We start from the raw sequence: 15368 nt of genomic DNA, 5'->3' as shown, positions 1-15368 counted from the left end.
GGGAACTGCTCACCTATTTGGGCTATGCAGTCATGAAAAAGATAGTGTAGCCCCCAACTATCGACCATGGAGCTTGCTAGCCAAAGTATAGCAGGTCCATGCTATCCCATCTGATGAAGGGGCTCCAAAGCCCAGAAACGCATTGTGTCTATGGTATATCCAATAAACTTCTACTAGTGATTCAAGTTATCATGTTTCTTCTGGTGGATTGTGCAAAAAAACAAACACAAAAACAGATTCTCTACTATAAAAATTCATGATTATAAGATGGAACTGGGTAGCTTGTCCTTCCCTAAAAGGAGGAGATAAATTAACTGTTACAGCCAGAAATGGTAGCATAGATGACTGTATCGGGCAGAGAATGGCCAAAGAACTTCAGACAGTCCATACATGCCTAAAGTAGGAGATAGCCCAATTATATATATATATATATATATATATATATATATATATATATATATATATTTTTTTTATCAAAATAACTTACCAAGTTACTTACCTTTTTTTGTATCTTTTGACTTGAAAAAATTTATTTTCCAGAATAAGCTTTAGGTTGGTGATTGTGTGTTCTATCCACAATTTTTGTGTGGGTAGCTCTCGATTACTATTGTACATAATTTAGGCGTGTTAAGATCCAGGACATTACAAAGAATTATGCCGGAGTTCTTATATTATTTAGAACTCCAAGACCATATGTATTTTTTATCCTTTGTGTGTTTCTGTATAGACAATGTCTTGTTGCTGGTACTCTATTGTAAGTGTTATTCGAAAGCTTTGCCTATACTTATTATTGACAAATTATGCTACATAGATGTGAAATATCATAATTAATAGGCAATATAATTATAATCTCCTGGAGGGTAAAGTGTCTAGACAACACAGTTCTTTTGTCTAGCTTCACAAATAACACATGGTTCTCCCCTGTAGACTTCCCTTTCTTGTTTTTTCTTTGTGTAGGCATGGAATTTCACGAAGAACTGCATCGTTTGGGAACAAAAGAAGGACTGAAAGGCAGAAAACTCAGTAAAGCCATAGAGAGCTTTGCCTGGAACATCACAGTGCTGAAGGTAAGTGCCTGCACATATTAACTAAATTACACGTTCAGCCTTTTCTGGTGAAAATCTAGTTTGCAGTTGAAAAAATGTTAAAGGGGTATTCTAACAGCACACTTTTTTTTATATTCGGCTTGGGATGCTGTTACCAAAAAAATGTCATACTCACCTGCTTCAATCCCCCATAACTGCTGTTCTAATGGTTCCCATTTCCAAATGCTCTCAGCAGCTTCCTTGTTCCTGCTACTGGTAAAAGAACCTGTGTTTGCAAGCGTGTAGATCCTGTGACTGCTCCTCTGATGTGGCCACTGGTGAAAAGAGGAGCCTTAGCTGGTAGCTGCAGCTATATATTCCCCTCCAAAACATTTAATGTGTGAAAAGCTCAAATGTAGGAGATAGGTAATTAATACAATAATTGAAAACAAACCACAGTTAAAAGTTATCTTACTAAAAACATAAATAGTAAAAAAAAATTATATATTACTTTTAAAGTATTTTAATGAGAAACTATACACAAGAACGGGGGGGGGGGGCACAATTTGAGATTAGTTTTGATAAGATGATCAGAAGCATGTTGGCAAAATATTATTTTACTTATAGCGTAGTAGATGCTTGGAAAAAAACTTCCAGCAGATGTGAGTAGTAAATCCATTAGAAATGGCAATTGAGGCCTAAAACGTGTTAGTCTTTGGTGCGTTGTTTCCCAGCTACATGGCATAATACAGTGTCCTGTACCTCTGTGAGCTTGAAACGTTTTTAAAGCGGACTTATAAAGCTCCAAGTTTTTTAAGAAAAGTAGTGCTGAATTCCCCAATTGCTTTACTATGTGATTTGGCACTGGTGTTTCTTTGTATAAGTGTATTTTTTTTTCTTTTTTTTTCTTTCTTTTTTTCATATTTTTGTTATATGCATATCAAATGTTTATGTATTTCTCACAAAAAGTTACGTATAATACTGCGCATGTCCTACAATAAAAGCTATCATTTCACCACCAGAGCACATTCTCAGGATGATACTGTCCAAGGGGGCAAATCTGAGGTGGAAGGCATTTCTGCAATTACATTTCTGTCCTAGGGAAGACAGCAACATACATGCTTGAGTACCGGGGCTGCTGCTAGATAAAACCGAATAGTTTATTACCATTGTTAAATAGAGAGTCTGAAGCGTGATATTTCTTAAGTAGTCTATATTATTTTTTCAATAATTTTTTTATTTTATTATTGTTTAAAAATGAACAAAACATATGGGTTAATTTTATGAATCGACCCATACTGGGCACATAAAAAGTGTTTTAAAACTTTTAAACAGAAGACCATTGATGTTATTTTCCTTCAGTTCATTTTTATTTTTAGGTATTTTTTCTGCTTCTATACAGTGTATATTGTACACCAGCTTCTCAGTCAGACAACATGTAATGGCTACCTGGGAAATCAATACAGGCTTGTATTCGTGACATTTAAACAGTGTAATTTATTGATGCGTGACAGCCTCATATTTGGGACAGAAAAAATGTTTTCTTTCTTTATAATAACAATAAAAATATGAGACTAAATATATAGCATTGCCTTTTTAGGTCATATAGAATAGCTATTTCAGAAGACCTCCAGGTTGGAGCGGAGGATGTTGTATTGTTCATCAATGATAATCACATGCTAGTTTTTTCACATAATTTCCCTTGTAGCTTTTTCTTTTGTATTTCTTCAGTGTAAACTCTTTTCTTTTTCATAAACTTAAATTCAACCAAAACTTAAAAAATACAGTGTACATTATATATCAATTCATGTGTTATGTTTTTCAATTATTGTTATTTGGTAGGTTACTATGGTGATGTGTAGTAACTCTTATGTCTTTGGTCCCCTTTTAAAAAGACCAAACCTTGTATATATGTGTATTTGTCCTTGATCCTTTTTGTGGATTTTGACTTGTTCTTCCACTTAAATACTTTCATTCTTCTTCTAAATGATTTATGTGGAGTTCACAAAAAGATGTGTTGCTTCTGGATAATATGGTTATAAAAGGCTTAGTGAAAAAAAGGTCTTATTACTATTCAGTGTTACTGGTAAGAACTCAAGCACATGACAGTATACAGCTATGTTCACACAGTGTAAATTTTAAAGGAGTTTTTATTTTACTTGCACATTTTTATCCGCCAAAAATGTTATCGCAAAAAACTAATATCCGGGGGCATTATTGTTGATTACGACCAAAAATAAACGCGTAAAGTAAAATATAACAGTACATTTTACACTCTGTGAACGTAGCCTTACATCTCTATAGCCATATGCTGTGTGTCACAATATATTGTGGTACGTACAATCAAATGTCATAATATGACACTGAATAGGGTCATAAGACTGTATAAGATAGTAAAGAGATGTAGAAACTCTGTGTAACACCATACTGTACATGTACCATGTCCAAGGCTTTATCTCGTACATGAGGTCTAAGTTTAGGTTTATACTACAGAATCTCCAGACGGTTCACATGGATGGCAGTATATTCTGTGCGGATTCCACCAAAAAAATGAACAAGATCATTCTTTTGGTGGATGAATTTCTGCGGCAGAGATTTCTGCTCAGTAATTCCGTAGTGTGAACCTAACAATGCCCTAACAATGTGCCATTTCTTTTATTATTTAGAATAAGGGCAAAATTCCTGTAAAATGGAAAAATATAATCAATTGCCATATTGTCTCTATCTACATGTTTTGACAAATATTTACTTACTACTTAAAATAACATTATATCCTAATTTTGTCTTATTATCCTCATGTTGCTACATTGCTCTTTTTTGTTTTATCTGTTTTCCTTTTTATTTTTCCAATTTGCTGTTCATTGTAATGCATATATATACTTTTTCTCCTTATCATACCCATTTTAACTGAGAAAACGTCACATTCAAATTTTTATCATTATTAATTTGTTAATGTTTAGTTAAATAAAATAAAAAGATGTATTGATAAAATAAAGAATAAGGGTAATACAAGTAAACATGGGTTTCTATTGTACAGCTGGTAAGGGCCCTACAGTTTAAAGGAAATCTGTCACCAGTGTCACCTGCACTAACCTGTCAGTACTGAAGGTACTTACCTTGTCCCGTTCCGTGGCGGGAATCTCCAGCAATCTTCTCCGTTATGGTTTGGGTGGAGCTTAGTGATGCCACCGCTGCTGTTCTCTAGCAGGGAGCAGCAGCGGTGACATCACTAAGCTCTGCCCATGCCCCAAGCTGCTGCTGCTCTCTGCTGGGCCTCACAGTAGGGGTGACATCACTAAGCTCCGCCTGTGCCCCAGTCAGGTTCCCGGAGCTAACGGAGGAGATTACCGGAGATCCCCTGCACGGAATGGGACAAGGTAAGTACCGTTGCCATCAGTGTCACCTGCACTACCTGTCGGTATCAACAGGTTAGTGCAGGTGACATTGGTGACAGATTTCCTTTAATGGCAAGAAAGATGGGACAACTGTCTTTATTTTTGTTGTCTTATTGCTGAACATTTTTTTCTGGTAATAAAGTAGATACTTATGGCAGATGTTCTTTATGAATATTCTTACATGTTTATGTAGATAAATAGATAGAGTACACCAAATATACACACTTTCTGAATAATAATTAATCTCGTTGGCTTTGCAAGTTCCTGCCACTATTTACAATTTTGTCTTGTTCCATGTCTTAGATCTGTAATCCAATCAGCATGTAAGCCTCTTTGTAGAATAGCACACTTCAATCTCTTTACCTGATGCGTCTTTAATATTGAATTCAGCGTGATAAATCAGATTTTCGGAAATAAAAAAGCAAAAACTGCCAGGCTCTGTGGTTCTTGATGGCGTGAAGCACACAATGAATGCTTGTTTTAGATCTAAATACAAAAAAGTATTGGCGTAGTTATGAGAAATGCATTGAAAATTAAATAAATGTAAGTTTATCTGAAATAAATTAAGTGTTGCAGCTTATAAAATGGCAAGAAAAGTCCACAGGCTGTCAGCACTACTCGTTTAACTTTGAGTTCTATCTTTCCCAGCTTCTAGTTTAGAGCATGTATGACAACCCTTGGATCCGAAGTGAATGATATCTTGCACTCAGTAGAAAGAGTTGGTTACCTTGTGCCATAGTGAAAGTCCTGTTTCCCTGTTACCGTGTACCTGTAACTTTCTATTTTACCTCCCCTGCACCTGTGTTACTGCCCTGAACTACTGCCATCTTGCCACGTCCTGCCAGTCTCCTTCTGTGCCACGCCACATCCCAGCTACCTGTGTGGATGAGTCGTGCCGGGGGTGGCGACCGGGGTGCTGCCTGCCGCAGCATGAACATCCCGCTTTGCGGTGGGCTCTGGTGAAAACCAGCGGCACCTTAGACTCCGCTTCCTGGCACGGCTCGCGTCATCATCCACACAGGCCCAGAGGATTCACCACCTGCCGTGACCCGTTACATTAATGGACCTTGATATTGAATAGGTAGGAAGCATAGACTGAAAGTAAAGTTGTGCAGTAACAATTTGGAGCTTTACCTCTATAGGTGTTGAAGCAGTTCTGCAGTAGAATATATAGATTTAGAGCACTGAGAAAAATGTAATGCACAAAACTAGGTATCCTGGTCATCGCCATCTGTGTGCCATTCTCTGTGAACAATAGGGATTGCAATTATTTGGGCACAGTGGGGCAAACTTACTATTGTACATGTGCCATAATCCTAGCATAAGTTGCACCAAAAAACTGTCTCTGTGCTACATTTATTATGAGTTTTAGGCACGTTTCCATTGTGTTTGACAAAAGGGGCCTCTGCAAAAGGGGACATGCTTCAGTAAAAGGGTATGGCTTAAGATGCAACACCCTGCACCAAAAAACATCAGAATAGGACAAGATACTGGCAGTTTTAGTTAACTAATAGATGGTTTACATTTAGATTAGACAGTCCAAGAATGCAATAGATTTATAAAACAGCCACTGTGATAAATCTGGCATAATGTTGAAGCACAACTTTATTGATGTTACAGCAGCAGGATGCATGTTTAAGACTACTGGCAACTCTGTAGCCCTCTGCTAAAGAGAGTGGTTTTTGGATTTTCTAAGTGGAAATGTCCATTCCCTAAGTGGAAATGTCCACATGGGACCCAAAAATTTTGTGTGGCAACCATTATTTTCCAAAACTGCCTTAAAGGGGTACTCCGGTGGAAAACTTTTATTTTTATTTTTTTAAATCAACTGGTGCCAGAAAGTAAAACAGATTTGTAAGTTACTTCTATTAAAGAATCTTCAACCTTCCAGTATTTTTTACCTACTGAATACTACAGAGGAAATTATTTTCTTTTTGGAACACAGTGCACTCTGCTGACATCACGAGCACAGTGCTCTCTGCTGACATCTCTGTCCATTTAAGGAACAGTCCAGAGCAGCATATGTTTTCTGTGGGGATTTTCTCCTACTCTGGACAGTTCTTAAAATGGACAGAGGTGTCAGCAGAGAGCACTGTGGTCATGATGTCAGCAGAAAGATCTGTGTTCCAAAAAGAAAAGAATTTCCTCTGTAGTGACATTAGATCTATGTTTGTTCATGCGGGACCGCACTGACTGAACAGTGCGGCCAACATATTGCAAACCACAAGAACAGGATAAAAGGTAAACAGCATAAAAACTGTCACAGTTATTAGATGTATTAATCATATATGTTTTTTAGTATTATAAGAAAAAAGAGAATATTTTGGGTTGTCAATCATAGAGCAACACTTACATCTCCCTTTATTACATGTAAAGGTACCTTTTTGTAAAGTAGAATCAGGAGATAGATAATCTTTCTTTATACGGCTCGAAGCAACTAAATTGCGTAAATTCATAGATCTCCGAAATGTGACACCTGGATGGTCAGGTAAATGTTCACCTATTATAGAGTCACATTTTAGAATAGACCAATTTTTTTTTGGGATGTGCTTGACATCACTAGCCGCATAATTTAAATTAGTATTAAAATTTTGCGGCTAGTGATGTCAAGCGCATCCTAAAAAAACATTGGTCTATTCTAAAATGTGACTCTATAATAGGTGAACATTTACCTGACCATCCAGGTGTCACATTTCGGAGATCTATGAATTTACGCAATTTAGTTGCTCCGAGCCGTATAAAGAAAAATGATCTATCTCCTGATTCTACTTTACAAAAAGGTACCTTTACATGTAACAAAGGGAGATGTAAGTGTTGCGCTATGATTGACAACCCGAAATATTCTTTTTTTTTCTTATAATGCTAAAAAAAATATATGATTAATGCATCTAATACCTGTGATAGTTTTTATGCTGTTTACCTTTCATCCTGTTCTTGTGGTTTGCAATATGTATGCCGCACTGTTCAGACAGTGCGGTCCCACATGAACAAACATAGATCTAATGTCAAAAACCGTTTCATGCTCCATAGCATTTCACGTCATCTTTCATTAAAAAATGATAGTAATTTTGATGTGTTGGATTTAGTCATTATAGAAACCGTTTCTTCTCAGACCCACAATAGATTTAAAAATTGATTAATACAGAATCATATTGGATTTTCACTTTAGATACTCTTTTTCCATGTGGCCAGAATGAATCCATTGAAAATGCTAGGTAGCATTAGACATTTTTTGACAGTTATGCACACATATATAAATAAAATATATTTTTATATATGTTTATATATACAGTATATATATACCATACATGTCTGCTGTTCCCAATATGCCTGATGAAGCGGCATATCTTGGGGCAGTACAAGATATCAACTTTTGTTGACACATTATAAGAATGTCTAATCTGTAATTTGATGCCTTTTGGAGATTTTTCCATCTTTTCTTGGCTTCTTTATGCACATTAATACAAGTTTTTACCTGGGGTGCCCAAACTTTTGACCCTCACTGTACAGTCACTATGTGGTGGTAATGGTAGTGGTCATAGTGTGGCAGTATTATTCTCGCTTGTATACTGGTATTATTGGTAAGGTTGATCTCAGTATACAGGATTTGGTCAGTAACAGTATGATGATAATATGTACGGTGATAATATTCAACCTTTTATACTGGTATTATTGGTAAGGTTGGTCTCAGTATACAGGATTTGGTCAGTAACAGTATAATGATAATATGTATGGTGATAATATTCCACCTTTTATACTGGTATTATTGGTAATATTGGTCAGTAACAGTATGGTGGTTACATGTATGGTGATAATATTCTTTCTTCCTTCCTCATTAAACTAAAGGGCTCTTATTTTTCTTGTCCTGTTTTAAAATATTTTTCTCATACATAGACAATGGTGAAGATAACAGACGGGCCACAGGGGTGGGGGCCCAGGCCTGAGCTGTGTAAGGGGCCCCAAAATTTCTGATGGCAGCCTTGCCCATCACCTTTACCTCAGCTTCTTTAACAAGGCAGTGGTCATCTTGAAAGTGTGTTTGGGGTCATTATCATGTGTTGAATACTGCTCTGTGGTCCAGTCTCTGAGGGGAGGGGATCATGCTCTGCATACATGTTGGAATTCATGCTTACCCCAATGAACTGTAGCTCCCCAGTGCCTGCAGCACTCATGCAGCCCTAGACCATGATACTCCCACCATCATGCTTGACTCTAGGCAAGACACACTTGTCTTTGTTCTCTTCACCTGGTTGCCAACACACATGCTTGAAACCATCTAAACCAAATAAGTTTATCTTGGTCCCATCAGACCACAGGACATGTTCTTAGTCTCCTTGTCTTCAGCAAACTGTATGTGGGATTTCTTTCGCTTCATCTTTAGAAGAGGCTTCCTTCTGAGATGACTGAACATGCTGGACTGATATGCTGAACAGTTTAATGCAGTGCTGGGCATATGGTCGGAGTACTGATGGGCTGACTCACACCCCTTCAACCTCTGCAGCAATGGTTGCAGCACTCATACTTCTATTTCCAAAAGGCAACCTCTAGGTAGGACACTGAGCATGAGCACTATTTTAAGAGAATAGCAACAATAAACACTGTTATACAGGCTGTGCACTCACTACTTTACATTGTAGAAGAGTGTTATTTCTAATGTGTTGTCACATGGAATGAATATTTACAAAAAATGTGAGGGGTGTACTCACTAATGTGAGATATTGTAACATGTGGCCCCCAACCCTAGTTTAATTAAATGAAACTATATGTAGAATTCTTCTCACCTCTCACTGTGCTATTTTATTATCCTCGCTGTTTTGGTAGCATTGGCCAACTCATGGAAGTCTCCAATTCTAATTCTTAGCTTCTAGTTAAGATACACGGTCATGGATCATGACAGAGGATAAATTATTCTGTTTACTAATAGATAAAGCTGAAACTTATTTGAAGAGACTTAGGCTTTATGGATTGCATACTTAAGTACTATTTGCCTTGTTTGATGGATAGCTCTCATTTCGCTGGCTTAACCCAACAACCCACCTTTGCGTTTTTTTTTCTTATGCTTTTTGAAACATGAAAACATGTTTAAAGTCTTTCCTTTTACTGTAGGGGCTATATATATATATATATATATATATATATATATATATATATATATTCTTGAAGGAGTATTCAAGTTTAAGGAAATAAAGATTATTCATTCTAAATTTTCATATACAGTGGTCCCTCAAGTTACAATATTAATTGGTTCCAGGACGACCATTGTATGTTGAAACCATTGTATGTTGAGACCAGAACTTTATGGAAACCAGGTAATTGGTTCTGAAGCCACCAAAATGTCATCCAAAAAATAGGAAAAAAAAGTGAGAATTAAAGAAAAATAAGTAGATAACTAATATAGATAAAGCAAAGCCTTACATATAAAAGAAGGATCCGCTGGGAGCTGTAAATCACTGTCTATGTCAGTGTTTCCCAAGCAGGGAACCTCCAGCTGTTGCAAAACTACAACTCCCAGCATGCTGGGAGTTGTAGTTTTGCAACAGCTGGGGGCACCCTGCTTGAGAAACACTGGTCTTTGTAGAGGACTGGAGCTTCTTCAGGGTCCTGTACAGTACATGCAATGTCCTAAAAAGTTAAATGGAGTCGCCCTTACTTGGTGTCCAAAGGAGCAGGTAATCCTGGTAGCGGTAAAGTGTACAGAACATGTAATACCTCCATGTACTGTAGGGGCGCTACCAGACATCAGTCAGTGCATACGCTTCAGTAATATAGGTGTTTTACCAGTAAATTGCCCATTCTGATTGGTTGGTTCTTCCGGCCATTGACACGTTGCACAGATCTGGATTGTCCGTAGCATTGTATGTTGATTCTGGTTTCAACTTACAATGGTCCAGGAAAGACCATTGTATGTTGAAACTATTGTATGTTGAGGCCAATATAGGTTGAGGGATCACTGTACATTTATGTATTAATGCGACAAAATATTGTAACAATTTAAAAGGAACACTCATTGTTGAAATGCAATGGTGAAAAAATGTGTCCATGATGACCTTTGTAAAGGTGGCATTCTCTTTTTGGAGCTCAGCAGAGACATCTAAGACTATGGAGACACATGTTGTCATATAGGACTGTGCAGTCATAAAGTTGTGAGACTCCTTCCTCAATGCCTTGTACTTGATTTTTGTCCTACATGGGTAGACCGACATCAGTTTTGAACTCCACTATTTTCCCAGTGGGGGAAGGTCTTACATGAGGTGATAGTAGAGCAATGGTCGGCACTATCTGAAAAGTGGTGGTGCACGAGGAAAAGAGTATTGTAATATAATAAAGGAGGTCCCAGCACTCACCGATGCAAGCAAATGGTATTTATTGTATATCCAAGTCACAGGACGCGTTTCGGCACTTAGCCTTCCTCTGCTTAGCAGAGGAAGGCTAAGTGCCGAAACGCGTCCTGTGACTTGGATATACAATAAATACCATTTGCTTGCATCGGTGAGTGCTGGGACCTCCTTTATTATATTACGTGAGGTGATGTCTGCCTTAACTTGGTAAGTTACTTATTCAAGTGTAGGTTCACCTTTATTACCTTCATTACACTTTCTTTTCCGGGAAGACTTTGCAGACAGTAGTCTAGGTGTGAATAGTACATTGTGGTAATGAAGTATGACTTTTGCCTACCTTTAAGTAAACAAATCTGCCGGCCAAATGGTGATACAAGGGGAAAATACCTGCTAATGACATACGAGCAGAGTGTTCTGCAATAGCTGAGATAGAGAGCAGCAGCTAGGTCACTCAGGAAACTCAGGATCAAAGAGAGTTCTAAGCCCCAAGGTAGTTGTATAGTGATGTGCAGGGACACAATTTGTATGACACTGGGGCTCTAAGATAGTAGATGGGTCATGGCTCCTTTATGCAGAAGTTGTCAATTACAGCTGCAATCACATGTCTGGCCATGTCTGTGCCACCCAACAAGAATTACACCCCAGCAGTAAGTTTCAGCAGAGAAGTGCAGGGGGTTGTATCTGCCATGCTATACAGTGAACCAACTTTGGAAGCTCTAAGGTGAGTAATGATGCCCACTGCTAGCACAAGTTTCATAGTACAGCATCAGAAAGAAGCTACTTTTCCTTTACCTCGCAGTGGTGGCCAACACCATTTGTGTAAAAACAAGTTCTATGATGCTGGAGATTTTAGTTTCACAACAAGTGAAGAGCCAGAGTATGCAGACCACTGGCATGGAGCACCATGAGTTGCCTGAAGACATGATTCATTTGGGCGCAGTTGACATTGTGCTCCTTTGGCATATTGTCAGTGAAGTGTGACAGTGTTCCTCAGCCAGCCACGGCTAATGTGACCTAGCTTGTCCCCTTGTACTGTGAGTCCATGCTTTGTGTCTGCATGCATCCTCGAGATAAGAAAGATGCTGCTGAAGAATGAATGGGATTTTCTGTTATATGGAAATCAGAGTCACATTAAAGGATGAGCATTTTCATTAAAATCCATCCTACATTAACCCACCTTTCTGCCAAAGATCCCAGCCACATTTGAAATAACTAGAGCTTATGTGAGTTTTTATTTTTAGTTATATTTTAGTGCAGCATTGGGTTCTTGAAAGATCAGGAAGTTGTGGCATTTGATGCATTAAATATTTAGAGGCTGTACATCTATGTTTAGTAAGAGCGTGATGGCATTTTTCTATTTATAGAACACATATGTCTTACTCAATGTAATTCTAGCACACATTTCTAGGCCATACATATGTCTTCCTCTTAAAGAAAGAGTTAAGCATAAATCATGTTTAAGTAAGGAGCTTGCTGCAATAAATAGAGGGAGAGCACCCGGCGACAGTAACAGAAAGCAGGGTATTGTGTTCTCTGAGCAAAGCCTTAGCTTACCATCACCACCATTGTTCTATGTGAGTGGAGGACAAGGAGATATAGTTCTGACACACAGTGCTTGCTTCACAAGTCATGCCCCTAACACAGCGCATAATCACAGCCTGGTCACTCAGATTAAACATGTTAACCCATTAGTTATCTTTAAAAATAAGGCACTGGGTCGTGTCTGAGCCAGTATGAGCAGATACAGGAAAACAATAATAATGCTCGATTGCTGCTTAACTCCCCATGTTATGTATTGGGCAGATATGTAAATGATTAGGTGTGGTCTGATTAGTTACTGGATCTTGCCACAAGAGGGCATCAAAGTGCTGGCTCTCTGAGACTACTTTTGGGCAGTGTACCATTTAGTGGAAGATCGTTGGCAGCAGATTACCTATTTAAAGGGGACCCGTTTGTAGGGCCTAAAGTAAGGCCATGGCTGTATAGGGCTTTTGTGTCCTGAATCCGTACATGCCTCTTAATACAGTGATCCCTCAACTTACAATGGCTTCAACATACAATAGTTTCAACATACAATGGTCTTTTCTGGACCATCGTAAGTTGAAACCAGACTCAACATACAATGTATGGACAGTCCAGATCTGTGAAACATGTCAATGGCTGGAAGAACCGACCAATCAAAATGGGCATTCACTGGTAAAACCCCTGTATTTCTGAAGTGTATGCACTGACTGGTGTCTGGTAGCGCCCTCTACAGTACAGGGAGGTATTACATGTTCTGTACACTTTGCCTGTACAAGGGTTAGCTGCTTCTTTGGACACCAGGTGAGGGCGGCGCCATGTTACTTTTTTAGGACATTTTGTACTGTACACAAGAAGCTCCTGTTCTCTACATAGACCAGTGTTTCCCAAGCAGGGTGGCCCCAGCTGTTGTAAAACTACATCTGTCCGGGCATGCTGGGAGTTGTAGTTTTGCAACAGCTGGAGGCTCCCTGCTTGGGAAACACTGACATAGACAGTGCTTTACAGCTCCCAGCAGATCTTTTCTACTTTTATATGTAAGGATTTGCTTTATCTAAATTAGTTATCTACTTATTTTTCTTTAATTCTCACTTTTTCCTATTTTTGGATGACATTTTGGTGCCTTTAGAACCAATTACCAGGTTTCCATAGAGTTCTGGTCTCAACATACAATGGTTTCAACATACAATGGTCGTCCCAGAACCAATTAATATTGTAACTTGAGGGACCACTGTAGTTAATTGACCCCTCCAGTACCAAGGTATAAGAGTAAACTGGGGAAGGGGCTGAACTGTGCTGGGCTCCAGTAGCTGAGAGGAACACCTAGTGGCCTCTAAATCCTAATTTGCATATCTTTTTAAACTCAGTGATGAAGGGATCAACTAACTAATGAGAAGTGTTTATAGATTCAGGGTCAAAAGCCCTATACAGTCATACAGCAATGTTATCTGCTGTGGATTTTCTGGAGAAGAAAGCCTGCTGCAGAATACTGTAACTTCAATGTAAAATCAGCCACAGAAAACTTCAAACTCCCAGCAGGGAACACCCTGTAAACCTGCCCGTGTTAACATACCCTTACTTATGGTCACTTCATATATCACAGTGGAAATTTATAGAAAGGGATTTAAAAGTCCCATCTAAACAATTATGAAATTGAAAAAACCTACAGATCAGGGCGCAAAAAAAAAAGTTTAGGAATCAGAAGACAGTTTAAGCATATACATTTTATTTCTTTACAAGTAGTAAAACAAACCAAAACCTATATAAATTGGGTATCTCTGTAATCATATGGACCTTAACAATAGAGATAACGTGATAACATCATTTTTACCTGTCCCAAAAGTTAAAAAAAAAAAAATTCAGTTTCGCCACACAAATATTTTTTTTTTTGGCTTTGTCTTAGATTTTGTGGTAAAATAAGTGATAGAGTCACTACAAAGTAAAATTGGTCCTGCATAAAACAAGCCCTCATAGGGCCATGTAGATCAAAAATTGAGTTATTGGTTATTAAAAGCAAGGAGGAAAAAATGCAAATACAAAAATTAAAAATCATTGCAACATCAAGGGGTTAAAAAATCAGAGAACAGAAGATTTCTCAAATAACATGCAAGCTTTTATTCATAATGACATAACCCAGAAAACTAAATAATAGTCAAAATACTTATGCATGTATTACAAAGTAATTCATTTTGTACTAAAGTCTAAAATTGGACAAAAGTACTAAAAATTAGACCAAAAGAATATAGAGGACATTTACTAATGAAGAATAATAGTCATTTCTCACACAATTTGCATCACAAAAATGGTGCCATTGCAGAGGCTAAAATCTACAGAAATTTATTAGTGTAGCTCTGGAAAATCGCAGACGGGAGTGTAATTTTATTATTATGTGCTTTATTTCCAGGAGGATAATGACTGTAAAATGTAACAATAAGTAATCCGGCTCATTTTATACTAGAGAAAAAATAACAGTGCAGCAAATAGTGACATATATTCATAGCATGAAACCTAAACACAGACTCAGCAAAGAGTCATTGAAATAATTAGCACTGTAAAACATAAAGCAAGCTAATGGGTTTATCACTTGTGTAGAAGCTGCTAAGAGTATTGTCTCCTTATATGTAGCTTATTCATCCAGAACTCATACATTGCCCCAGACATATATAAACAATATAAAAAATATGTTCTAGCTTAAAATAACTTCATAGATTTAGTTTTTGTTCACAAAGTATATTTGGATAAAAGTTACCAAATCTGTTATTCCGGTGTGCCTGTCACCCCATGCTGCCAAAGCAAGATTTGTAGCAATAAAAGGTTTTATCCTGCAATTTAATTGACAGTGTTATGAGTTACTATAGATGATAGAAAAATCAGAACTAGGAAATTAAACAGTTTGGAAAACCAATTGTAGACTAAAATTCCTGTAACCACAGGACTGCCATCAAAAATTATGCACAAAAACAAAAGTGCGCAAATAAACCGAAAATACCAATACACCTCACAATAGGTGATATAAAGATGTAGGTAGTGATGAGGATAAAATTAAGTATCACACCTGGCTATCACTTACCCTAGCCCCATGGCTCAGG

General features: G+C 37.7%; 1 protein-coding gene across 1 annotated transcript in view; it reads left to right on the top strand.

Annotated features, from left to right (window-relative positions):
- Positions 1–15368, top strand: part of PLCL1 (phospholipase C like 1 (inactive)) — a 320401-nt gene that overhangs the window by 266540 nt on the left and 38493 nt on the right. Inside the window, exon 5 of the mRNA XM_056533212.1 lies at positions 958–1067. Within this exon, the coding sequence (XP_056389187.1) occupies positions 958–1067 (110 nt within the window). The remainder of the gene's footprint in view (positions 1–957; positions 1068–15368) is intronic.

Source organism: Hyla sarda, chromosome 8 (genome assembly GCF_029499605.1).
Source record: "Hyla sarda isolate aHylSar1 chromosome 8, aHylSar1.hap1, whole genome shotgun sequence".
Lineage (NCBI taxonomy): Eukaryota > Metazoa > Chordata > Amphibia > Anura > Hylidae > Hyla > Hyla sarda.
Note: the sequence above shows the minus strand (reverse complement) of the source record. Positions and strands in the feature narration are given on the sequence as shown.